Source organism: Diuraphis noxia, unplaced genomic scaffold (genome assembly GCF_037042655.1).
Source record: "Diuraphis noxia isolate RWA-SAM2 unplaced genomic scaffold, SU_Dnox_SAM2 contig0001, whole genome shotgun sequence".
Classification (NCBI taxonomy): Eukaryota; Metazoa; Arthropoda; class Insecta; order Hemiptera; family Aphididae; genus Diuraphis; species Diuraphis noxia.
The window spans coordinates 49,679,411-49,706,173 of record NW_028301711.1 but is presented as its reverse complement, the minus strand read 5'-3'; the positions used below and the strand labels follow the sequence as shown (position 1 = coordinate 49,706,173).

At 26.0% G+C, this 26,763-nt stretch overlaps 2 protein-coding genes across 3 annotated transcripts in view; one reads left to right on the top strand and one right to left on the bottom strand.

Moving 5' to 3' along the window:
- Window positions 1-848: 848 nt before the first annotated feature.
- On the bottom strand, window positions 849-24,797 carry LOC107162191 (leucine-rich repeat flightless-interacting protein 2). Of its 2 annotated transcripts, XM_089218014.1 has the most exons (12): window positions 24,389-24,797; window positions 20,915-21,048; window positions 6,644-6,773; window positions 4,067-4,218; window positions 3,860-4,006; window positions 3,673-3,789; window positions 3,160-3,295; window positions 1,967-2,110; window positions 1,804-1,883; window positions 1,614-1,718; window positions 1,245-1,390; window positions 849-1,180 (listed from the first exon to the last, which is right to left on the bottom strand). In XM_089218014.1, exons 2-11 carry the CDS (start codon window positions 21,005-21,007, stop codon window positions 1,280-1,282), a joined length of 1,215 nt encoding a protein of 404 aa, XP_089074140.1. In that variant the 5' UTR covers window positions 21,008-21,048; window positions 24,389-24,797; the 3' UTR covers window positions 849-1,180; window positions 1,245-1,279. The 2 variants fall into 2 exon arrangements, with proteins under 2 accessions (XP_089074140.1, XP_015364462.1); XM_015508976.2 differs by lacking the exons at window positions 20,915-21,048; window positions 24,389-24,797 and adding an exon at window positions 7,029-7,640.
- LOC107162178 (TBP-related factor-like) overlaps window positions 7,947-26,763 on the top strand; it is a 42,127-nt gene continuing 23,310 nt past the window's right edge. The window contains exon 1 of the mRNA XM_089218015.1: window positions 7,947-8,111. Coding sequence (XP_089074141.1) covers window positions 8,042-8,111 — 70 coding nt within the window. The 5' untranslated portion in view covers window positions 7,947-8,041. The remainder of the gene's footprint in view (window positions 8,112-26,763) is intronic.

The window sequence follows — 26,763 nt, the reverse complement described above, 5'->3', positions numbered from 1 at the left end:
ATATACATATGATATAAAATAAATATTTTAGATCATTTGAAGTTACTCTTAAAAAACTAATAGAAAACTTAAAAAAAAATATAAATCATTTAAAATAACATTTTTGAAAATTTAAGTTTTTGGCATTTTGTCTTTTTTTTAAAAACGGTATGAACATTCACTACCGCGGACAAATACATTGACGTACGATCGGCCGGGAATTTCCGACTATAACGATACGCGAATACATGATGTGATTATTTATAGAATGATAACAACATGGCATGCCGGGACCCGAGTCGTGTACGTACTACGTATGTTTAGTATAAGGTCTATATACTAGTAATAAGGTCTATGGTTAATACCGATCATATCTATTCGTGCTCCGATCTCATATTCTCATACATTGAGATAATTTCAAAATTTATTGTAAATTAAAATTATTTATTTATTAAAAACCTATTAAATATGCATGACATATGCATTTATGAACAAATATGCAAAAACCCTCAAAATATGCAAAATATGCAATATAAAATTTGGTATTTATATTCGGTGTGATATGAACCATATTTTAAACCCCCATAGACCTGTGCACACTTAGTACGAACATGCAAATGTATATAAATCCGGGCTCTAGTAATGATGTTTATAAAAATTCATGTTTAGGAAAAGTAAATTTAAAATTTACAGTTGATTATCTATAGAACATATGCTACACAAAATATTCAATAATAAATTATACATAAAGTGAGCAACTTACATTGATTTAATAAGGTTCAACTTATATAGAAGAATTAATAATAAAAACATATTTTACCATCAATAAAAGTTGGATGATTGGTTGATAGCTTTGGAACAATAGTAAATTCAACAAAAATAAAGAATTTTATTATTTCAAAATAAAATGATAATTAAATATACTTAATATAAAATAAAACAGTTATAAAATGATAATGTTAGATTGTAATTTCAATTAAAATAAAACAATTTTTACACAGTAATTATATTTTTCTATAATTATTAGTATTTTGTTATTAAATATTTATTAATATAAATTTAATTATTTAAAAATTATATACTAATTAATTATATTGTAAATTATTTTATGTTTCTTGTCCTGTTTTGCACATCTTCCCATTATCAATTGTGCGATGTGACACTGATGATGAATGTATAATTATTCTACAGCAAGTCGCATCTAATAAAATAAATAAAATTAATAAATTATATGAATGGTTGCTTTTCTAGTACTTTCAGATTACTTTTAATTTTGTTCGGTAGAGAATAACATAGTCTATTATAAATCTTTTAATAAACTAGATTTGGCATTCTTTAATTTATCAAAGCGTTTTAACAAATGCATATTGGATGTCTCCAATTCTTCAACTTTGGCTTGAGCTTCTCGAAGCTAAAACAAAATAAAATGTCCATTAAGTAAAAAAAAATACTATAAATTATTATTATTTATTTAGCTACTATATTATGTATTTATTAAAGGTTGAGGTTAAGTAAAATGTTAAATTAAATATATTTATCACTATTTATTAATAAAATAAATATTATCATACTATACATTATATGTTTAATTTAAAGGTTTTAATGTAAAATATTTCGCAAACAAAATTTAATACCTCACGCTGTAGTTTTCGTTTTTCCAATTTTAGTTCATCTTCAGCTTTTTCAGATGCTTCAGAAGCTGTTTTATATCTAATAACTTGACTCTCAAGTCTAGCAACCTGAAATTAAATATTATTATGTTAATCAATGTCAGATAAAATTAACATAGTAAATAAAATAATGAGTACTAATTAATTAATTTACATTTGCTTGTAATGTAGAAATATCTTGTTCAGCCTTTTGCCACTTGAATTTATAATCACTAAGAACTTTATTAGTTTCTTCTATAAAAAAAATAAAAAAATTGAATCATTAAAATATATTACTATTACTTTTTAAATTACTATTAACACTTTGACACTCTTACTTTGGGCATCTTCTAAATCGTCTGAGTCTGTACCATTGTAATGGTTATCACTATGACGTTTGGCCTCTTGCAACTCTAATTTGAGCTGGTTAATTTCATTTATATAGCTGTTGCGTTCTTCAGTAAACTTTTTGAGTCGTACATCTAAATAATCACAAAAAAATTATATCAATAAATGATTTAAAAAAGAATATATATACAAGAGAAGAACTGAACTTAAGCTATGATATTGAAACAAATCTTGGTCATAATCCAGACAAAGAAGTAAGCACCATACATTTTTTCAAAGCAACACAACTTTTCCAATTATTATAAGATTTCAAAACTAATAACTATAATTATTCATTTTTATATGTATATTTAAGTATTTTTTAGTATTATATTAAATTTAATGCTAATGGCCACAAATATTGAAGCAGAAATTATTAATAATTTAGTGTATCATTGTATATGTATCGTATGCAGAGTAATACCATATTGCTAATTTCTAAATAGTTTTTTTAAGTAGTTACTCAATATTTTTTAAAATAAAATTAGAATTATTAGTATCATGTATTGTATATCAGAGCTAAAATAGACCAAAAAAGTAGATTTTTTTCTATAATTACAAAATAAGAAAAAATAAAACTATAAAATATGTATTAACATTTTAACATTTATTAGCATTGTTTTATTATTGAATATTACTGAATTAAAGATTGTTTTATTAAATAAATGAAATATAAAGATTTTATAAGTGGAAAACTGGTTGCAAGTTGAGATCTTAATTAGCAGACTAAAAAATATAACTGGTATCAAAATTGTATTGATAAAAATACATATTTTAAATATTTATTAAGTTCAAGTTGTGTAATTCATTATAATACAACATAAATCATAACATAAAAACAACAATTTTTTTTTTTAGTTAACATTAAAAAATATGAATTTTTTCTTAAAAATAAACATTTTCAATTTTTCGATTTTTAAACTTGTTATTATTTAGAATGGATTTCTAGCTTGATCTGCTAACTCCTACAACTTCTGAAGTTCCGAGACCTTGTTATAAATAAGTTTAACTGACTAGAGTATTTGACCTATATTTTGTAGGTATTACATCTCAATACAAATAACCACATTTAAATACTTTGACCAATTAAATAAGAGAGTGAAAAAAACTAATAATATATCTAATTTAATATTTATATACATACCTAAACAGCCTTCTCCTGCGTCTTGTAACAATTGAGCATTTTCGACAGAAACTAAAGCACGTTTTATTTTAGTATTGCATTGGTCACTCTCACTCCAACATTCTTGTTCTGTGCTGATGATTACTAATCCTTTTTCCTAAAATTATAATTATTATAATTATTTATTCTTTAAATTGCTTGAACCAAATTAATCATATTATTTTGGTTGTGGTTAGTAATAATTGTTTGTTGTAATACTGATTTGATAATTTTTTTCATTGTTCAAAGTTAATTACAAGTAACTTTAAATTAATATTTGTTAACATTGAATAAATTTCACTGGTAGTGACGAAATAATACTGCAGTATAGTAAAAATTACCCAATTTTTAACTAAGAATATAAATCTTATAAAAAAAATTTACCAAAAGAATTTTGGTTATTAAAATATTATTAGTAAAATAATGAAGGAAAAACTAATAATGTAGGCAAAAAAAAAAAATTTAATCAAACATTAGATTATAATGTTAATTTACCTCAATAAGTTTATCACGTTCTTCTAGTTCTTGTTGAAGTGTTATAGATTCTAGTTTTTGAGTAGCCAATAAACGTTTTAATTTTTCGTTTTCCCTACAACTTTCTTTATGTTCTCGCTAAAAATAAGTTAAACAAACAATATTTAAAAAAAAAAATGCTTAATAACTTTAAAATAATTCTAAATACTTTTATATGCATAAGTTCTTCTTCAATATCGGTGTACTTGTCTTTATACAATTCTACCATATATGTGACAGCTGCCTTTTCATTGTCAAGTTGAGCATTTTGTACCATAGCTTTTCGAAACTTTTCTTCTAAGTCTTTTAATTCCATCTAAAAATTTGATTATTAATTATTTCTTGAAATATTTAGAATCACACAACTCAGTCATACCCTAAAATCTCGAAAGTTAGGAGTAGATTCATCAAGAGAATCAACTGAATTACGTCGACTAGATTGGTAACTGTTAGTATTATGTACCGAACTGGCTGCTCTAGGACTGGTACTAGCAGCTACTCGTGATACTCGATTTGCTATAGATCCATCTAAAAGATAAATTTAAATAATATAATAAATATTGTTCAACATACCTAAATATTTAAACAAAGTATTTTATATCTTAATCAAATAATAATTTAATTACAGGAACTTAATCATAAAACTTTGAAGTGTCACTTATCACAAACCAAACAATATGTAATAGAGTATAAAGTGGTACTCAAATAAATAAAAATGAATAACCTTAAAAATTAGTTAGTTAAATACTTATAGAATTGCATATAATAATCTAAATTAAAAATTATTTTCATTTATCTCCTCTTTAATATTCTTTAATTTACTTTAGTGACACATTATTACCAGGGCTCGTAAGTTCATGCATTTCTATGTTTTTTTGCTACATCAAAAAACATGTACATGCTAAGTGAGATACAAATCCGTTTCATAACAATGACAATAAAAATTTAATATTTAATACTGCATATTTTGGGTGTCAAGGCATATAGTTTTTGGAGTTACTAGCCATATTAATAATGTAAATTCATGTGAATTAAGCAAAATCATTTTTCATAAAAGTTTAAAAAAAATTAAATTAATAAACACTTGAATTAATTCTTATTTATTTTTCCAAACATGTTTACAAAATCTTAGTATTTTATAAATTTATTTTTATTTTTGTATGAAACTGCAGAGTTTTATAAGTTAAATTTTTACTACATTTTATAATTCTTAGTATATCAAAAAATGTTTATACATTTTTTTTGTGAATAGTTAAAGATTGTTAATGCATATTTTTCCAGTTTTTAGTGCATAAAAGAATATTTATTTAGTCATTTTTTAGGGCATGAACTTATTAAGAACCCTGATTATTACATTTATTTGAATTATATAAATGTTAATGAAGAAAATTTGTGCAAATATATTTTTGAGAATTATTGATTTAAGTAAGTATGAACTAATTATGAAGAACTTTACATTAAATTTTCAAGGTTAGCTATACATTTCCTAAATATTTAACTACAAAATAATTTGCAATTTTTAGAGAATTTGACACATTTTGACAAAATTGAACTTCAGATGCTTATAAAATAAGTGTATAGTTACGTATCTTAAATATTACGAAATGACTAAAACAAAACTTAAGAGGAACCTTCTATTAACTTAAAGGAGTCCGTAGGCGAAGCTAAGTCACATCTTACCAAAACTAGCATATTCAAATTCAACCCCAACGTCACTTTGGCGTTTGGCAACACTATGGACACACACAAAGTACGGCGTAGCGCTCTTCAATAAATTCATATTGGTAATTAAATGCTTTGGACAATAGAAAAGGCGTGTGAACCACGTGAATCGAATAAACCTGTCTTTAGAGTAATTGATTAATACGACAAAAGGCGCGAAGGTATTTAATTATGTAATTTTACAACCAAGGACTAAGATGTTAAATTAAATTAAAAAATCATTTTTTTGTCTTTGTTTTGGATCATTATAATCTTTAAAAAAAAAAAATTTGTCATTCTTTATGATATTTATGATTTAATTATGTATTATGTTATTAATTATGTTGCCTTGATATTTTATGATATTATGAAAATTGTTTTATTTTATGTTACTATTATGAATAATGTTATGTTACTTATTATGAATAATGTTATGTTTACTTATGCTATTTATGATACTTTATGATGTATTTAAGTGTCCTAAATGAATACGGCGAATGCGATGTCTATTATGACCATGCTGTTCCGTCGCAATACGATTTGTCCGATGGGACAAAATGCAAACTGTTTTGTTTGGTTAGGTTAGATTGTTGCTAATATTTTCCGAAATCCAAACCTAAGTCATATCTAACGTACACGATTAAAAACACGCACAAAGGCTATTCTCTGTATCGTATAATATAAGTTCTAATTTGGGTAACTATTTGACAAATCAAATAAAAATTGTCCATGAATGAGAAAGTTTTTTCAATATATGGCTCTGGAAAATTGTCTCCCTGTAATTGAACTATATGCAATGAGTAAAATACAAAATATTTGCTCAAAAAAGTTTTCGATGACATCCAATACTTGTTGACTACTTGGTCAAATTTTTTAACTGAAAGCAAATATTAAACTAGTTTTCTTAGAAGAATCTTTCTTAGATTTTGGAACAGGCTGAATATTTTTTTCGGTGTGTTAAGGGTAGAACAACGTATTTCATTGATTTTGGATTATGTAACATCCATTAAACAAAATTTGGAAAACATTTAAGAATAGGAGTATAGTTTAGAATAAAGACAATGAATTGTGCCTATATTTGTAGTATTTACTATTTAGTAACAATATTCGTTCAGCAACATTAAATGTACTGTTAAAAGTAGCATAGATACCTACAAAATCTGGTATACCTAACGTGAGTTAGAAAATACCCTATGCCTAATAAGAACAGCATACATACAGAGAATGATATGAAAGTTTATTTTTTACTTGCCTGCTGCATGCATGTCAAAAGCTTTGTCTGCATTTTCTTCGGCTTCTTTTTGTTGCCGTTCAATCTCTCGCATACGAATTTCTCTAGCTTCAGCACGAGCTTGACGTCTTGCAGCTAGACGAGCTTCCGCCTGAAACAAAATAAAAATATTTAAATTAAAAAATCTTTAATATTTTAAATATTTGCGATAAACAGTTTAACTATATGAATATCACATCACGTACTTCCTAAAATATATGTGCAGTACTTATACACTGTTAGTAAACATAAAAAACGAACAAAATGTAAACGTAAAATAAAATAACTAGTTTTAAAGTCTAACATCAATATTAGAATTTACTATCCAAGTAACCAGCAAGTTAATCATAATTATACTAATACGTACTTTATTATTACGCTTGTCCAGAAAAGTTACAATTCCTCCAGCTTCAGAATCACCATTGGAATTATAGTCATGACTAGAGCCATTAGTTTGTACCCTTATTTTTTCCCTAAGTGGACTAGTTAGACGATCATTTAAAATATTATCTGATAGCTCATCGAAATCATTGATATCAGCAATAGAATATCCACAATAACGTTCCTCATCATTTGACGAAGAATAAGTATAATTTGTATTAGCATTGCAGCATACTGAACGAATTGCATCAGTATTAATAGTGTCACATACTGAATTTAGAGCGGCATTATTATTAACACATATGTGACAAGAATATGATTCATTATTATCTAGTATCAATTGAGACGATTGAAGAACATTAGAATATTCATATGGAGTCTCGTTGTTTAAGATATTCACCACCGCATCCCTATCGTCATTAATACTGTCAGAGTTAATGAGTGATGAGGACTCTTTATTTGATGCAAACGTAGAATTAGATGTATTAAGTTCAATAGGCACATTGACAAGTAATTTAGTATCTAATGGTTGATCATTTAAACTATCCTGAGTTTGATTTATATATACATGCGTAATATTCATGTTAAATTCTCAATTTGATGTATCTTTAGCTAAATAAATAATAAACTAACAATTAAGTATAAATTAAAATTTTAATTTTAATTAAGAGCAAAAAAAAAAAACAATAATAATATTAAATATAATTATTATTCCGTGATATCATAGTAAGTTCATTTAAGTACTCCATCAAAACAAAATATAAGTACTAACATAATACAAGTATACTTAATATATTGTATAGCTTACCACATAATTGATATTATAAAATAGGATAAATGAGTAAAGGTAGAAGAATGAAGATATAGCCAAAGCCAGATAAACATTTTTTTTTTTTTTTTTTAGATGCTATAAAACAGAAACGTATTTTGTTTTTATTGGATTTTTCGCAAAAACGATTTTGCTGAAAATAAAATAAAGTCAAAAGTTTCACGACATATATGATGGTACATCGAAAATTGGAAGCACATATAAATGATGAAAATATTCATATGGAACCGTACTTTTCAGGTAGATAATTATTCGGACTAGATTTCTTTTAGTGAAAGATACTTTAAAAGAATGGTATAATAATGGAATGATATTTTTCTAAACAGCAGAATTAACAAAGGAAAATACAAAACAGTAAAATAATAACGCGGAACCGTATTTTACAGTAATAGTATAAATTAGGAAAATATCGCTTAGGACTGTATAAATCTGTACAACATTTTTGAGTACATTATCCACGCGGATCCGTATTAATCGAACATTATATTAATAGAAAAAATAAAGCATATAGGACTGGATAGGACAGGACGGTTGTTTACCGGAAAATGTTCACGAGGTAAAATATTTAAAAAAAATATATTAATTTATTCTACTATTCCCGAAAAATACGATTTCGCATTATAATTTTACTGTTCTATATAGAAAAATATCATTCTGAGACTATAATATTAATCTTTGAAAATATCCTTCCTTTATTATATCATTTCCTTGATGTACAGTTTATTAAAATAACAATTCTAGATTTTTTTCATGTTTCATATTTTCCCAATTTATGTACCTAGTCCTTCCAAATAATTAACTTATTACGTATAATTTTATTCGTCATCACAAGAGATCGAAGGTTATAGGACCTAAAAAGATAAAATATACATGTAACTATGCACGGAAAATTGTACATGATAAAAAATGTAATATAAGAAATATGAGTATTACTCGCAAAACTTGCATAGTGCATACAATTTAAAATACCATAAAAATACCAGAGTACAAACAAAGGCAATGTTTTTAACTTTAAGTTTTATAATAGATCGATATTCGAATAACTTTTATATCAAAGCTAATGTTCAGCCAAAACGCAATTTGGTACTTATGTTGCGTGCGTCCATCAGAGAGAAAATAAATATGTATATATGTGTATAGTGGAGATAGTTAGTTAACATCCTATTAAAAGAAAAGAATTCACTTATTTTAGTAAAGGTGTTTATAGTTAACTGACCATTAAAATATTGTACATTTTAATTGTATTTTACATTTTATAACTAATAATTGGGTTGCCAGATTTCGAACTTCAACAAAATGAAAGAATATTTAGTCGATGATACACTTCAAACTTTAAAAAAATATATAAGAAATACCTTGAATTATACAGCTATAGATAACAGATATATCTATATCATACCATAAGTATGATCTTTATTTTGGTGTGAGGTGAGTTAATATTGATATTGGTTTTCTAAAATATAATAAGTTATGGGCAATTGAAAGTTTTAATAAAGTAATAATATTTAACTATTATTATATCTACTTAATATCCGTGTTCATGTTCTTCTCGACCGTCAATAAAATAGTATAATTTATTATTCTTATCAATAAATGTTAGTTGGTTACCCCTTTACCAGTGCTCAGTACCTAATCGTTTTAAGTATAGTTAGATACATAAGGATACCTATGCATTATAATAATATTAAAAATAAAAGCACTGCATTTTTTTTATTCCAATTTAAACGAATAGATTAAGTAGGTAATATCAAAAGCTACATTTATATATATATTTTTATATAGGTATATTTAATATTTAATATTTGTTCGATAGGGAAAAATTCAAAGTGAAACAGATCAATGTTATCTTTAATATTGGTAATATACTATTACTACTACAATAGTACTACTACCAATACTAATACTACTACTATTACTAGGTACTGCTATTACTACTACTACTACTTCTAATATAACAATAATTTTATCTACCATAAATAATTTTCAAAGATATTTTTGTGACCTTAATATTTGTATACCAATTGTTTCCTATTATGTACGTTTACAGACTACAAAACAGAAAAATCTAATAAATATTCAAACAATTTATTGGTTAGGTATTAGCTATTAGTAGAAAAACCAGTTGGTGATGTCATAAACTTAATTACCACTGGCAGAATGTGATTTACTCACAAATATACATTCACTATCGTAGTACTAGTACCTATCGTAACATTTTTATACACGTATATATGGTTATGTTATAGATACCAAATAACAATTCATTAAATTCAAAAATCAGAAGCTCGGCTATGTCAACTATGTATTTAAACAATTAATATATATCAAATATTTAAACACGTATATTAAAATAATACAACATGCATCAAAATATAATAATTTATTCAAGACATCAGCTGTTTGCAGTGGTCTTGGTCTCACACTTAGTGCACCTTTAATACGTTGAGCACTTGAGCATATTAGTCATTTAGTTTTATTATAGATTTTTATTGGTACATTATTATATTAGTTTATTAAGAACATAAGTAATTAAATAGCATAGTGTACACCGTATATTTACCGATAAATAATATACGGATGAATACAAACTATATTTACTTATCGATGCAACAATGTGCAGTTTTTTAAGTTTAATATACAAGAACAATTTAATACGGCAGCTAAATAATAAATATTTTTTAAAATTTGAAATTATTAATTCATTCCAAGCCTCCAAGGCATACTGTATGGTCTATATTTATATTGATTTACTGTAACTAAAAAATATGGGTGTGGCGTCCTCTTAATTTCGTGCATATGAATGTAACTAGGATAAATACCAAAGAAATATTGTACTTTTATATTTTTGCATAATACAAATTTATTATGTATGATGGTTAAGTGGATCGCTTATAAATTGTGTTAGTACGTGACTATAATAGATTTTATACGTTCGCGAGTCAGAAAAAATTAAAAATTCTAATTTAGACAAACTAAAAAAATAAGTCATATCTTGAATTTCAAAGTTCAAAGTATTCTTAAGTTATGAGTTACTTTTTACGTAGGTAACTAAATGATAAATTGTATGCACAACGAATATTTATAACTTTAAACACATAAATAGTATAATACCTATGCCTCGAAATAATGACGCGTCTCACATCCGATAATTGAATAGTCAAATATACGAAAGGAAAAACCTTTAGCAGGTACATTACTCATAGATAATAGTAGGTAGCAGTAAACCACAGCCCACAAGTAAAAGTAATATTAATCGTATACAAGTAAGTCACTGCAACGCCATTCAAAATAAATGAAAATTAATAACTGATCGAGATACAGTTTATATTTAATGGTTATAAGTTTATAACATATTTATTCAAGATTAAAGTATAATTTAACACAAACTAGGTAACCACCAATCCACCATCACTATTTTCTGTTCAAAATTTGGAAATTATTGCTTCTGAAAATAAGGCAACTCGCTGAAAAGTTATCTTCGTAGTATATTTTTCAATCTAATTTTTATAGGTAGCTACCAAGACTATAATAATAGGGAGAGAGTCTATACTTATTTTATACCTACTAACTTTCAGTTTAAGTACTTTAATTCGTAAGTAAGAATGCAATATATACCTACATTTATTGCCATAAAAAACTTTTTGAGCTTTAGATAGACATTTTTATAATTGTAACTTGTTAAAATAAATATTTGGTTAAACTGTATGTAGCTTACAATAATTTAATTGAATAAATAATTTGAATTCAAATACACAGTTGTTATAAACAACGTAGCAATACGCATTTGAAGAACAGTAAAGTTGTAGTTGTACCTACTCTTAGTATGCCTACATAAATAAGTAATCTTATTTTCAAAACAAATTATATGAACTATATTTCTTATTAATTGTTATATTAACAAGATAAAATATATACTACTTATAGTACTAATGTGTTTGGAATTTTTTCACTTAGGCCACCATTAGCGTCGAAACGAGTCAGAATTAAAATAAACGTAATCAAACATACCTAAGCAATATGTATTACATCATAACAATTAATTTTAACGGCTTATACATACGAGTAAAATTCATAACATATGCACAATTACTCTATAGGTATACAGGTACAGTAAATTATTAAAAACGTAACGGGTTTTTTAAAAGGTATTGGATGTAGAAAAAAAAAACAAAAAAATCCATTGTATATTATAGTACATTAAATTGACGTTCATATTGTTGTAGTCAAATAAATTAATGAATAAACAATTATCATGATTAAAAATGATTAAAAATGAAAAAAAAATGAAAAAAAAACATAAAATATACTAAATACTATACCTAAGTTACTTTCATATGCTTACAGATAATTCTTACTGAATTTATTTATCACGAGATAAAATAAAAATGATATTAATTTTTTTTTGTTATAACGACATTCTTTATTTTATAATATTATAGACTTATAATCGACAAAACAAATTGAATTATGCAAATATTTTGAAATAAAAACGGTTTATCTTGTGAATCAAGATGATTGATAAATTTAAGTTCGCGATAAGTTCTATTAAACAACAACTGTATACAAAGCTAAGTACTGTATACATAATAAAAAGCAATACAAACATACATTTTAAACAAAGTGTATAAAATAAAATGTATTTCTGAGAAATGCATAGCGATATGTAGATATGTATGAGTGTATGACGTACATATTTAACTACATATATGTTAACATATGTATGTCGACTTGTATATAAGTATGTATATACCTATTATACCTATATGTTTGTATAACGTATATTGACAAAAATTAAAAAATTAAAAATAAGAACTCAGTATTTTAAACATCAAAAGTTATTTCTTTGAAATATTTTTTATCGGGTTAGAAATGTATAGGTACGAACACTTATACGAAGAAATAAAAAATAATAGTATTTCAAGTTCTCATGCAGGTACACAGTCACATACCTTATATTGATTTGATATCTTATCGGTTTATTACATATATATATATTATATACATCGTTAGGAGGGGTTTTTTTTTGAACAAAAAAAAAAAAACTAGTAATGAGTAATAATAATTGATAATGGACAAGTCTACACTAAAAGTAATTTTTCATAAAAACAAACGAAAAATAGTTATTGTGAGAACGATCAGAGAATTTCTCGAAAAAGTCACCACATATATTATACTATAAAATTGTGATATATCCTCAACTAATGTTCAATATACAGCTAGTAAGGATGAATTTTTTAGAGTACGAAACTATAATTATTTTAAAATTATTAACCTATGAGAATTTTTAAATTTTAATACTTTAGGTACTTACTTATAACTCGCTTGAAAATTAATACAACGTAGAAAATCATGAGATAGGTAATATAATATGTGTTTACCATTAAGTTTGATAATAGATCAGCTTACTCTATCATTAAAGTTCATTTAACAAAATAGGAACACCGAACAGTTGATCTCAAACGTGTCTTTCGCGAGACAGAGAACACACGCTGGTGAGACGTTCATAAAAAAATTTTTTTTTGTTACAATTTTAGTATTTTAAGTATTTATATTTTTACATTAAATTGTACAATTCTGTTGTTTTTTTAAGAATAGTAAAATTAAGTTTTTTAATTTTTATTTTGTTACCTGCAATTTCAATATATTTGTTTAAAACAAATTTTAGATAAAATAAAGATATAACGTATGATAATCTTCATAAGAAATCACGTGATTTTGAATTAATGTGTAAAGGTTCAAAGACAATATTATAAACGTAAAAGTTAGAGATATTTTAATATATGAGGCTTGTTAGGATAATAATACGAATTAAAATTATACAAAGATAATATCCAATGATCTGTAAGATAATGGTAAAATATATGATATTTAATTATTATTATAGGTACCTAGTTTAATATTTATTTATATTAAATATAAAAAATGTTTATTATAACATCTATAAATTATTTATTTTTGTCGACTATTAACACTGATTTTCATACTTAGATCACCGCATACAAACACAAGTACCAATATTTTTAATTACTTAAAACATACGAAACATACATAAAGTGATCAGAATAAATGATTTCAAAAAATTTAGATTAGTATTGATTGTTTTAATATTCTATAATGAAGCTAATGTTTAACTTGACAAGTTTAATATACATATAGTTTGAAGAAACTAGGAACCAAAATATACCACTTATAAAATGTTAAAATATTGGTGAATTATTTTAAAACATAAAAAAAAAGATATGCAGTTTAATATGTTTATCTGCAGTAAAACATTTTATAATTGACATTCAGAAATTTAGTGTAAAAACAATTTTATATATTTTGTTGTACTTTTTAGGTAATTATTGAAAACTAACACTATAACATAATACATTTTATTAATATTAAAAAGTCAACACTAAAATCTATTAAATATAATTTATATTTTATATTAGATATAAACCTATAAAGTTAAGTATATTTTAAACTTTGCGATGATGGAGTATAAATGTTTAAATACCAGATATAGATTTGTATTACTTTGAATATGAATGCTTCAAAAAGTTGGCTTAATACACATAAACGGATAAACGAGACTTAGTTTACCACGTATTTTAAATATCATGCTATAGTCTATTTTTAAATAAATAAATAAAAACTATTTTAAATTATTTTAAAACGCATCTAAAATAACGACAAAGATATAACTAAAAGAATGCGAACTACATAACACAAACACGTACACAGACGCACACCTGTTGATATAACATAGTATTGTATGTAATGAAAAATTAAGAAGCAATACGGCATATAAAATATAACCGTACTAGGTGTACGTAGCGAACTCTGGAAACCGGTTGGGCACCAGAAGCTAAATATTACACTTACAGGTCTAGGTGCTCGGATGAAGTAAATTTGATGCATGATAAGTGATAAACTGATAACGTTATAATATGGTTAATAATTTATTATGTTATACGAAAAATGTGATATTTTATGGCCTAATATTTTTAAAGATATATTTAATAAATTTAAATACATCGTATATAATATTGTAAAACAAGTAGTTAGGTAGGTATTAAGTTTTAGCAATTATAACTTATCATTGTTATATAGTTAGTTATATAACACCCTAAATTTATGTATCATCAAAAATCGCGAATAATAATAACTAATCTAAACCAAAGCCTCCCAAAATTCCACTCATCACGTATGCTTATTACGTACCAGATGGTACAAAATTGTGTTTAATATTTAAATTTCAAATAAACAAAGTAATAAGATGGTAAAATATAATAATATAAGTTTTTAATACGCCTATTTTTTTACATTAAAAAATTATGAAATTTCAGTGAAAAAATACACATGAAAGTTTGAAGTTAGCGCAAAAGTATCGATGCGTAAGATATGTGTTGACAATTATGAATTATCTACGTATTTTCATAGATCCAAGATAACAGTAATAATGTACAAAAAATAGTACAATATAATTATAATTTACAAAAAAAATATTATTTCATATTTTTTTGGAATTTCAGGAGCAAAAATATTTTGCCCCCAACCTCGTCAAAAAAACTTGGGTCATTATTATTTTTTAAAACTTCTGTTAAAGAAATATTATAAACTATACCTCTAAGTTTTTTTCTAATACGACGGGAAGGATGGAGAGGGGTACATATTTTCAGGAAAAATGATATTAAGAGGACGTGATACATAGGTACATATATGTTGTCTCCGTCTTACAAGTGCATAACATACCAAATTTTACACTCAGCAGATCACGTTTAGCTCCATTAGTTTGAAAATTAGAGTGGATTGACCTTTTATAAAATTTAAAGGCAAGAATATTATTTAGACGACCATGGGCATTTTATTATATTTTAATTTTGAAGCGAATTATAAGTATTTTAAAATAGTAAATTTTTTGTACATCTTAAAATACTTATAACTCGCTTCAAAATTAAAATATAGCAAAAAGTTAGTTTGGTCGTCGAAATAATATTCTTGTCTTTAAATTGTATAAAAGGTCAATCCACTCCAATTTTCAAACTAACGTATAGCTAAACGTGATCTGCTGAGCATAAAAATTGGTATGTTACACACTTGTAAGACTAAGACAACACATATGAGTATCACGCCTCCTCTTAATGACTAGCTGAATAATAACCAGGCTTCGCCAGTGGGCAGTTTTTTGTGTTACGTTTAATTTTTTTTTATCAGTTTATATATAACAATAAACAATATGGGTAACGACCAGAAATTGGCTAACAATAATCAGTATATTTTAATATTTCGAAGACAAATTGTAAGATAACATTCTAATCGGAGAAATTTTGAAATCAAATATGCCTATAAAATTCTACCTCTTATAATATTACGTCTCAAACTGTGAGTTAAATTCGTTTCTTGTGATTATGCTAGCAGTATATTTTTATACATATAGATACATAACAGTTAAAATATACCAAACAATAATCTTATAACGATATTCAATATTCAATTTAGTTTATCATGATGTAAATTTATTCGTATTACCGAGAAAAGTCTTACAATTCAAACATTCAATTGAATGGTACTTGAGCCTATCACTTTTTAACTTAGCATATATTCTGCTAATAGGTCTAATAAATCTCTTTACCAATTAATTTTGTTGAAATCGGTCCAGCAATTGGAATGGTATGTAATTCTGGAAATTTTACTTCTCCTCCAACACAGCACATACCTGATGCCTCATTCTTAAATTTGAATGCTCTACAATGTGTGCATAATTTATCCATTTTTCCAATAACCACGCTTGGATGAATACTGTAATTATAACCATAACAAATTTCGTCGTAATCGGTCCACCAATTGGAATTGGAATACATAAAGGATAAACAGACAGAAATCCATTTATATATATATATATATAACTTACTAGCTGAACCCATTTTCATCCCTTTTAACTCCTGTAGGGGTTGAATTTAAAAAAATCTCTTCTTAGGGATTTTTTTGCATAATAAAATTAAACTATTGACTAAATTTCATACTCGTAGCTTCAGTGGTTCCGGCTAGGTGATTTTTTTCGTTTTCATCCTTTTTAACCTTTGTAGGAGTTGAATTTTAAAATATCTTATCTAAGGGGGGGGGTCTACATCACAAAACAAAACTAATGTCTAAATTTCATACTCATAGCTTTGGCGATTCCGACTAATGTGGATGATGCATCCATAGCCACAACCTGAATACGCTATTTTCTACAACAAATATTGATAAATTAAAAATAAATGTATTAACCAAACCACTATTTGGCCTTACAAACCACCAGATAGCATTTTGTATACTACACAGTTTGTAAACTTCTAAAATCAATAAAATACAGTAAAGATGCAAACCTAAATAAGTATTAGTGAAAACAATTTTTAATCAATTAAGATATTTTGTTGCTTAAATCTTAAAAATGTACAACATAACAAATTTTAAGTCCACAATAATAAATTTTAATCTGTTATTTTTAAAATTAGAAAGAATTGACCTATTAAAAAATTTAAATATAAGATTATTATCTTGGCATCTCTTAGGCATTGTATTTATATTTTAATTTTGAAGGAAGTTTAACCACTTTAAAATTTACAGCTGTAAAATGCTCATAATAATTAACTGCATTCTCTTCAGGATTAGGAGATAAAGTAATTAAAATTTGATGCCTACAATTAACGACAAATTTTATTTTTATGTGCATTAAATTTACAAAATATATACAGTATGTCCCAAAATTTCTTACTTGAGACATTAGAAAATGTTAAGAATGCTTGGATTAAAAAACTTCAAGTCATAGTAACAAATAACGGATGTCAATTTGAACAGTTAATAAAAAAAGTGTGTAATAAAATAATTTATTTTTTAAATTAACAATCAAGGTTGAAATGCTCTGAAATTTTTTTTTTTAAAAGCTCCAATAATAATAAGATATTCACAGATTGTCACAAAAAGATCAGCGTTTCAATTGAGATTGATTAAAGCATGGGATTTGTGTGTTTCCTAGATAACATAACTATTAACTATTATTCTTAGAAATTAAAAAACATTATTTTCTCTAACTTGGTTGATTTGTAAACAATTTTTTTTTAACTACCTCAAAAATATGATCAACAAAAAAACTATTTTAAGATCATAAAAATTAATATAGCGCCCAGCATTCATAATGTTTTGTTGGGAGATAGAAAACTTTTAAAGCATATTTATCTGAAGAATATTTGCCTTTATATTATTCATGGACAGTAGTTAATACTAATAAATAACAAAAAATATTTATAATTTTTAAATTGTATTCAAATATTCAAAAAAGATTATTTTATTATTTTTATAAGTTACAGTTACCATTAAGACATTAAATATTTAGTAATTTAATTCAAAATAAATGACAGTTAAATTAAAAAAAGATCAAGTCCCCTATTTTTTTTTTTCTGGTCGTCCTACTTAATGAAGGACACTCATCTTATAATTTTTTAAGTTTTTACTTTTTTTAATTTAACATACAGTTTTAATTTCATTTTTGAAATCAGAATATTTTTTTAAGTATTTTGATAAAAATCAAATTTAGGATGAGTAGTATAAGTAGCTTTTTTTTTATTATTATTAATTAAAGCATTCCTAGCTAGAATAGCTATCTAAGCCTACTGATATATACAAATTAGTTTAAGTAGCTAAATCAGTGTTTCTCAACCGAGGGGGTCGTGATCACTAGGGATCACATTGGTCCTAAAATAAAAAAACACTAGTTTAAATATAACATAAAATTTATCTATGACAAGTTTAAATTACTACACGTGGTATTTATAAATTGTTGTTCAAAATAGTATTTTTTGTTTGGTTAATGATAGGATATTTTTACTGTTCAAATTTGTATCTAATTCAATAGGGAGGGTTGCAAAGTTATCACCATATTTTATACTATTTTGGGAGTTACAACACTAAAAAGGTTGAGAAACGAAAAGCTAAAGTATTTAAAGTTTAGATGAGCGGAGAAGTGGACTAACATTTTGCAGGGTGATCACATACCACTCCACATTGCTCATCTAAACTTTAAATACTTTAGTTACATAAACTACACGTCCTAAATTTGATTTTTATGTATTAAAATACTTAAAATAATATTATGCTTTGGAATATAAAATTAAAACTGTATTTTGTCATTCAAAAAAGTAACAAAATTAAAAAATGTTAAGAGTAAAAAATATTTAAAAATATATATACTTTTAATAATGTTGATTTTTAATAACAAGTAACATTTATACTTTCTGAAATAATGAGAGTACATAATTATAACATAATCATATTGTATACCTCTTACAATACATATATAATTTTTGATGCCCAAACATGTTGTAAAAAAATTGGAAAATATGTTATGGTTAAGATCACAAGTATCCAAACTTTCTCTGCTTATAATATTAGTCGCCTTATTAAGAAAACAGTAACTTAAGAGAAAATCACACTCAAAAATGTTGTCTCCACCTAGTGCTTTAGTTCCATAACCCATGATTAGGGCTTGGATTTATATGCATATTCTTCTACAATTCACCAAGAATAATTTTGATTATAAATGTCAACATTTCATAATGTGTAGATTATATGGTTAATTTTTTTTACATATTTTTGCATATTTGAATGAAAATACATTTTAATTGTATATTTTTCAATAGTTGCATCAATTTTGCATATCCTACAATAATTATCATTATAATTCTATCTTTGTTCATTAAAATAGTCACATTTACATCTATACAAATACCTACTGTTGATTATAAATAACCAATAATAATGTACATCAATAAGTTATTGACAAATAACAAAAAATATTGGATATTTTATAGGTAAATTTATAATTACGCGACTAAATTAGACAACAGTATATGTACACATACTGTATGACCAGAGGTTAAAGTGGGAAAAAATTCCAGAGGGGACTAATGTTTCCAAAAAGTTTTAAGCGTTCCATATATAATTTTATGTATAATGTCTAATGTATAAAATCCTAATTTGTTAAAGGGGACGCTTTTTAACCGCCGTCAGAGGTAAGGGGACCGAGTCCTCCTGCGTCCCCCCCCCCACTTTAACTCCTGTGTATGACATTAAAAAAATTTATTTGCATTTTTTTAAATAAACTTTTTTACACATATATTTAGATTGGGTAATATTTTACTCAAAACTGTAAAGTTTATTTATTTGTAAAAAAAAAAAACAATTTTGCATATTTATGATATGAATCTGCATATTTTATAGATTTTCATTGCATATAAATCTGGGCCCTACTCATGAAATATTCTTAAATAAGTAAGAGAAAAATCTAGTCTATGAATGAATTATAAATATTTTTTACTTGCACAACCTAGCCTTTCATAAGACTACAAAATATACCTACTCAGTAATGATATGTAAAAATATATAAATTCAAACTATAATAATGATATTTTGGCGAGTTATGATCATTCATAAATTACACAGTATCTATACTCTATTCAAAATAAGACCGTGACCAGGCGGCCGAGTTGTGCGCATGGGCGTGGCTTTTGTTCTATAGGAGCCACCAGAGCCTCGGTTACGTGATCGATGCTCATGAATGGAGTCTGACCGCCACCCGACAAAAACTGGTCGCCGCCGGGTCACGGTCTTATTTTGAATAGAGTATATGTACTTATAACTCTCTAAAAAATTAAAATATTGTAAAATAACACAAAATAACACAAAATTGCTATGCATACAATAGAACCAACAGTTGCAGGTAGTGATAGTATTTTAATCTAATGTATAATACACAATTTATATTATATTCTGTATTTCTGTTTAACGTATATTATAACATTAGAATAGGTGCATTATCTAAATGCACATAAAGTTGATAAAATTAATAACAGTATCAAACTATGAGATGACTTTTAGCATTATAATTATAATAATATACATCCTTACCTTAAATAATTAAAAATAAAATTATAAAAATAAACATTCTAAATTAAAACTAAAAGGTGCAAAAATAGTTTAAAATTAAAAGTTTTAAAATACAATACTATCAATTTACTTACTTCTTTTGCTATTTGGTCAAATGCTTGGTCTTCAGCATAATGTGTAGTGGGAAGCCTTCGACGACCACCAGTTGTTGAACTAGGACTATCCATTATAAAATAAATACCATCTTTGATTCAAATCTTAATTCTTCCTAAAATTATTAAATTATATAAATTATTATTATAAACAAGTAATTTAATTTGTATTTAATTTCAAAACCAAAAAAATAAACAAGTCATAAAATCAGGGACTGTTATAACTTATAAGATAAATGGGGATGAGGTGGCCGAGCGGTCTAACGCGTTGGCTGTGGCTCAGCCAGACCTGATTCGATCCTTGACCATCGGGCGACATTTTTTTCCGGGCAAGTCACGGTGTCCGTAGAACAAGTGCCACCATCCCCCACTCCGGGGCATGGCAGAAACCTACGGGTGCCCAAATAAAAATTCTGCCAAATAGGCGTCCGAACTAGGCCTTCATGCCTACTACCGGACATAGTGCCATATGAAAAAAAAAATAAGATAAATATTTAATTTAATTAAATAGTCGGAACGGCAGAAAAAATAATAAAAATGGTATCACCAATGATAAAAATTAGGTAATAACATAAATGCCTAGAGGTATAAACTGACAACCAGGGCCGTGTTAAGCTTTTTGGCGTATAAGTATAAGTTGAGAAGTCACCAACAGCGATTTATCAAGCTTGAGACATCCCTTGATTTTAGTAAACTGTAGCGCCCAGGGGCAAATGCCCCCTTAGCCCCTCCCCCTTAATACAGCTCTACTGACAACATAGACAATGTTGTAAAAATCGAATATTTTGTTAACATATTATTTACTACTATGACTAGGGAATTACCTTAATGTCTAATGTTGATAATTTTTCAATTTGTCAACATTTATAAACCGATTTTACAATACAAGGTCATTTCTAATTCAACAAACAAATAGTTGATTCAAAATTTTTATGAATTACGTCTAAAATTGCTCGGGATTATTGTCATTACCTAGTAAATAGTTCTAAATGCATCATTGCCTGAAAATAATGGTCATTAACATTATTTCCAATCAATATCATTTGTTGTCTAATTTTATCGGAAATATTGTTTTTGACTAGTTATTCCTTAATTAACGTCAGCACTGGTAACATATATATTTTATTATATTAATATTTTTTAAAGTATTACCTTCAAAATATTTTATTATCAGCTGAAATTTATTGACATTTTTAAATTTAAAAATATAGTATTATTAAACACAATTATGAAATAATGAAGTATAATAACAAATATTACTATTTTTTTTTTTAAAGTATTATCTTAAGTAAATAGAAATATTTAACGTAAAAATAATTTAAGATTATAAGATTCTTAGAGCCACAATTTTAATTGTTAAATGAAAATTATCACCTTTAGTCACTCTAACTACTTTCAATCTGTTTAATATAAAGATATCATTGATCAGTCTAAGATATATTTAAGACTACAAGAATTCAGAATGAGATATTGGCTATGCTCCAAAATGTCATACCGAGTGCCTTTTCATTTCCACATATTTTGATGGTGGCATACATAAAATAAGTAGGTAGGTATTAAAAACAACAAAATAAATAAGAAACTAATTAGGCAATGAAGCAAGATATAGGTTTATTTACATTTACTTTGATTAAAAATATATATATATAAAATTTAGAATTTATTAATAATTTGAAGGTTAGATTTGATAAATCGCTGGTGAAAATTTGATAATTTATTAGGCACTTAATAAGTAGGGTTCAGAACTTAATGCACGTAAAAAATACTAAATATGCATGTACCTCGAGATGTACCTATAATAGTACAAATACCTATGCACTTCTATTCATTTTTATTCTCAATTTTTATAAATACAAATATTTTCATATTTTATTAGGTATTTTACTAAACACGTATTTATTGATGAAAATGGAAAATTCCCAGAAAATTTTATGGAATTTTATAAAACATGATACAATAATAAGTACCTGGTAAAAATTCTAAGGGTAAATTAATTAAATATATATTAGGTTGGTACCCATAAAGTATTGTTTTATTTTTAATGTCAAATTAAAACATATAATCATCAAATACCTATGTTAAATTGAAAAATATGCTCTTAAAATTACAAAATCGCTAAATATGCAAAAATATGTTTTATTTAAAGCTTACTTAATAATAAATCTAATAAACCTCTCTCCAAAAAAAACATGGAGTGCAACAACTTTTGAACCCTACTAATAACCCTACCCTAGTAAGTATATAAGTGTAGAATTAGATTTTTAACTATAAATTGCAATTTACAAATTATTTCCTTGAATAAAATTACTAGTTTAGAATATTATATTCAAAATCTAAAACGCTCCTTTTTATAATATTTAACAGTGGAGAAGTTATCAATTAAGTCCAAGATATATTTTCATTCTTAAGTTGTATTATTTATATTCTATAGAAGGAATAATGTTGAGTTACTTTTTAAATCTACTAAGAAAGTTAATAGATATATAGATATCGAGATAGATAAAGATTATAGATATATTGTTAAATAATATTTAGATTTATGAAATAATCAAAACAGTGGATTAGACAGTGTATTGTTGAAGTTATTTTCGAAGAGCTCTGCTGATTCATTTTCATTGTAAAGGTTCAAAATAAAGGGTTATAATTATATTAATAATGATAATTACTTATTATTCGCGAATTCTTTAATAAATTTGATGGATAATCAGATTAGTAATCTGACGTCTTTCGATGTTCCTTGAATAATTTTAAAAATCAGATGGACAATATGAATGCTCTCGATCCATCCCAAAATGTTACTATTGACTTTTTAATTTAAATGATGGTAATCATACATATAGGTATTAAGTAGGTAAAATCAACAATACAGATTTAATTTAAATAAAGTTGATTAATCTTAGGTGAGCACAATAAGAATTTATAAGTAAGCAGGTAATAACCTAGGTAATGTATAAAATACAAAACTGATGTAATACTTGATTTACCTACATGTTAAATTAAAATCAACTAACGCCTACTAAAATGAGAGATTTAATTATAATGTTTTATTTATTAATGACCAAAAAAATAAGCCAATGATCTAGCAGGCAAGATCTGAGTCACTACTTGTCAAGTATAATCACAGTATTGTCAAAAGAAATATATCATATCGATTGATGAGAAATAGCCAAGTGTACAAATCTAGTGTTAAGGCTATAAAATACACATACATCTAAATAAGGCTTGAACTGGATGAATAGTATGTGAAAGCTCAAATCAAATGCATGGATGGTTTTATTTTCATCGAAACAAAAATAATAAACAACTAATATCATAGTAACAAATTTTACTACATAGGTAGAAAAGTAATTTTTTAATATTGTTTAAAACCCATTGTAGAGCAACGATAAAGCCATGACCGCACACAATCGTTTGATTTCCGTTTACTGAAGCTTAAGACTCAATTGTCGGGCTTACCGTCGCCGTCGTCTTCGTTTTTGTTGTTGTTGTTAGTATTGTCCTGCTGCGTCGTCTCCACTCTATACGAGACGTGGTCCATCTGCGCGTATAAACTACACGGAACAGGCGCGCGCGTACTATAATTCACGAGTGGACCCTACGAGTTTTAAACCATGGTTCGGCGAGACACGAGAAGCAATCAAACTCGAACTAGTGAATTCGAAACGGCACTGGTTTCGACGAAAACCGTGTATTGGCGTGTAAAACAACAACAATAATTAAAATAATGATAATAATAATAATAAATTATTATGATGATTATGATGATGATGATAATATATTACTTCCACTACTAATAATAATAACAAAAAACGAAATAATTTTCCTAGTAAAAAATTATATATAATAATGTATATATATATATATATATATATAGATAGATAGCGGTAGTGAGGCGAATGATCGTGCGAGTAAGAGTTCGGGGTTTGTGTGAATGTGTACGAATATGTTAGGGACTTTGGTAGTTGAGAAGAGAAGGATGCAGACACGCAACGAGATTATAATATTGTATAAATATATATAAGTGTGTGTGTGTGTGTATTAGTTATATTAGTAGTATTTCAAACACATCACAATCGGAAAGTGATAAAGCAGTGTTGCCAGTATTTCAAAAGGAGAAGGTCGTATAGGAGCTTCAAAATGATCGTATAAAAAATTTGGAACGGACCGACGGTCCTCGCTATCAAACCGTGATAATAAGAACAAGTCAGATAAACCTTATCTATATTTGAAATTTATTATTTATTACAATATAACAAAACCAAGAACGACGTAATTATTTTAAAATCAAATACAAAATTAATAAAAACATAATTATATTATCATGATTAATAAGTAATTAATTATAAATACAAAACAAAATAATAACATAACTGGGAACGACGACATTATTTTCAAATCAAATAAAAATCAAATACAAAATTATATTATTATAATTAATTATATATACAAAATAAACATAGGTAACTTCAAACTCAAATTAAAAATATAAATAAACAAATGAAGTATTAACAATTTTTAAATATCGGTTATCCATAAAATAAACAAACCTAACATAAACATCATTTATAACATTGCATACCAAGCATTTTAAAAATCAGATGTCAATAAAAATTATCTCATCATCATCGTCATTATCGTTACTATTCAAATTACTATATAAATTGCTACTTGTCATTAAATTATACATATTTTGCGAAGGTTCAAATTTACAACAAGTAGTTTCTTGCATACATTGACTAGCCATAAGAAGACCATTCAATGTAGGCGTCTGTAAACGATTATGTTGTTTTGTTTTTATTAAATTAATTTTGGAAAACATACGTTCACAAGAAACGTTTGATTGTGGCAAAGATAAAACAGTAAGAACAAAATTAGATAAAACACGAAATGGGTATTCATTATCAACTTCTTTATTTTTAAGATTTACCCAAAACTCCTCAACATTAAGTGCTTTCAGTTTAATAATATATTCAGGTTTTAATTCAACAGTATTAAATTTTCGCCAACCATCATCAATTTCCTGAATATTATATTTATTAATTAATCTAGGAAATAATTGGATAAATAATATAAATGAGTTCGGGCAATTATTACTAAAAACTTTTTTGGGGTTTAAATCATCTAAAGACTTAAGTACCGGATTATCGAAGTCAAACCTCATTTTGATTTGGCAACAACTAACTATAAAAAAGTCCCTGCATCTTTTTTTAATATCTTCTACCATAACTTCATTTTGCAATATTTCTGGTTTATTTAATAAATTTGCAACTTCAACTCCTAAGTATACATCTTTTATAGGTAGAAAAAAAGCATTATTTGAAGGATTTATTGGGGTAGGGTTGTTACATGGTCTCATATAACAGTACAATAAATCTTTGTATAATTCACTCATTTTATTATGAAGTGTACATAAAACTGGTCGATCACTTTGGTACAATTTATTTAGATTTACAAATTTTGGCAAGACCCATTGTAGAAATTTCAAATAAATAAATATAGAAGGATCATGTAAGGCTTTAAAAATGTCTTCAGCAGATTTTAACCTTTCTAATTGCCAGTTAGCAGAAAAATAAAGTTTTAACGGATTATACTGTTCAACAATTCTATTTACCACCATAGACAATGACAACCAACGTGTCTGAGACGGTCGTAAAATTTGATGAGGTGAAATATTGCAGAACTCTTGAAATTCTCTGAACTGACTTATTCTTTTGCTGCTAAACTTGAAGTAGTTGAAAATATCTCGAGCCAAGTCTTCACATGCCCTGGATAATGTTTTGCAAGCTGCACTCGAACATAGGTGCAAGGAATGACATATACATTTCTGTATA

Coding starts and splice junctions, on each gene's coding strand:
- LOC107162191 (XM_015508976.2), bottom strand. CDS start 7,625: ATGAATATTACGCATGTATATATAAATCAAACTCAGGATAGTTTAAAT. Junction 6,774..7,028: donor TGGACAAGCGTAATAATAAA/GTACGTATTAGT, acceptor ATTTTGTTTCAG/GCGGAAGCTCGTCTAGCTGC. Junction 3,296..3,672: donor AACGTGATAAACTTATTGAG/GTAAATTAACAT, acceptor TTATAATTTTAG/GAAAAAGGATTAGTAATCAT.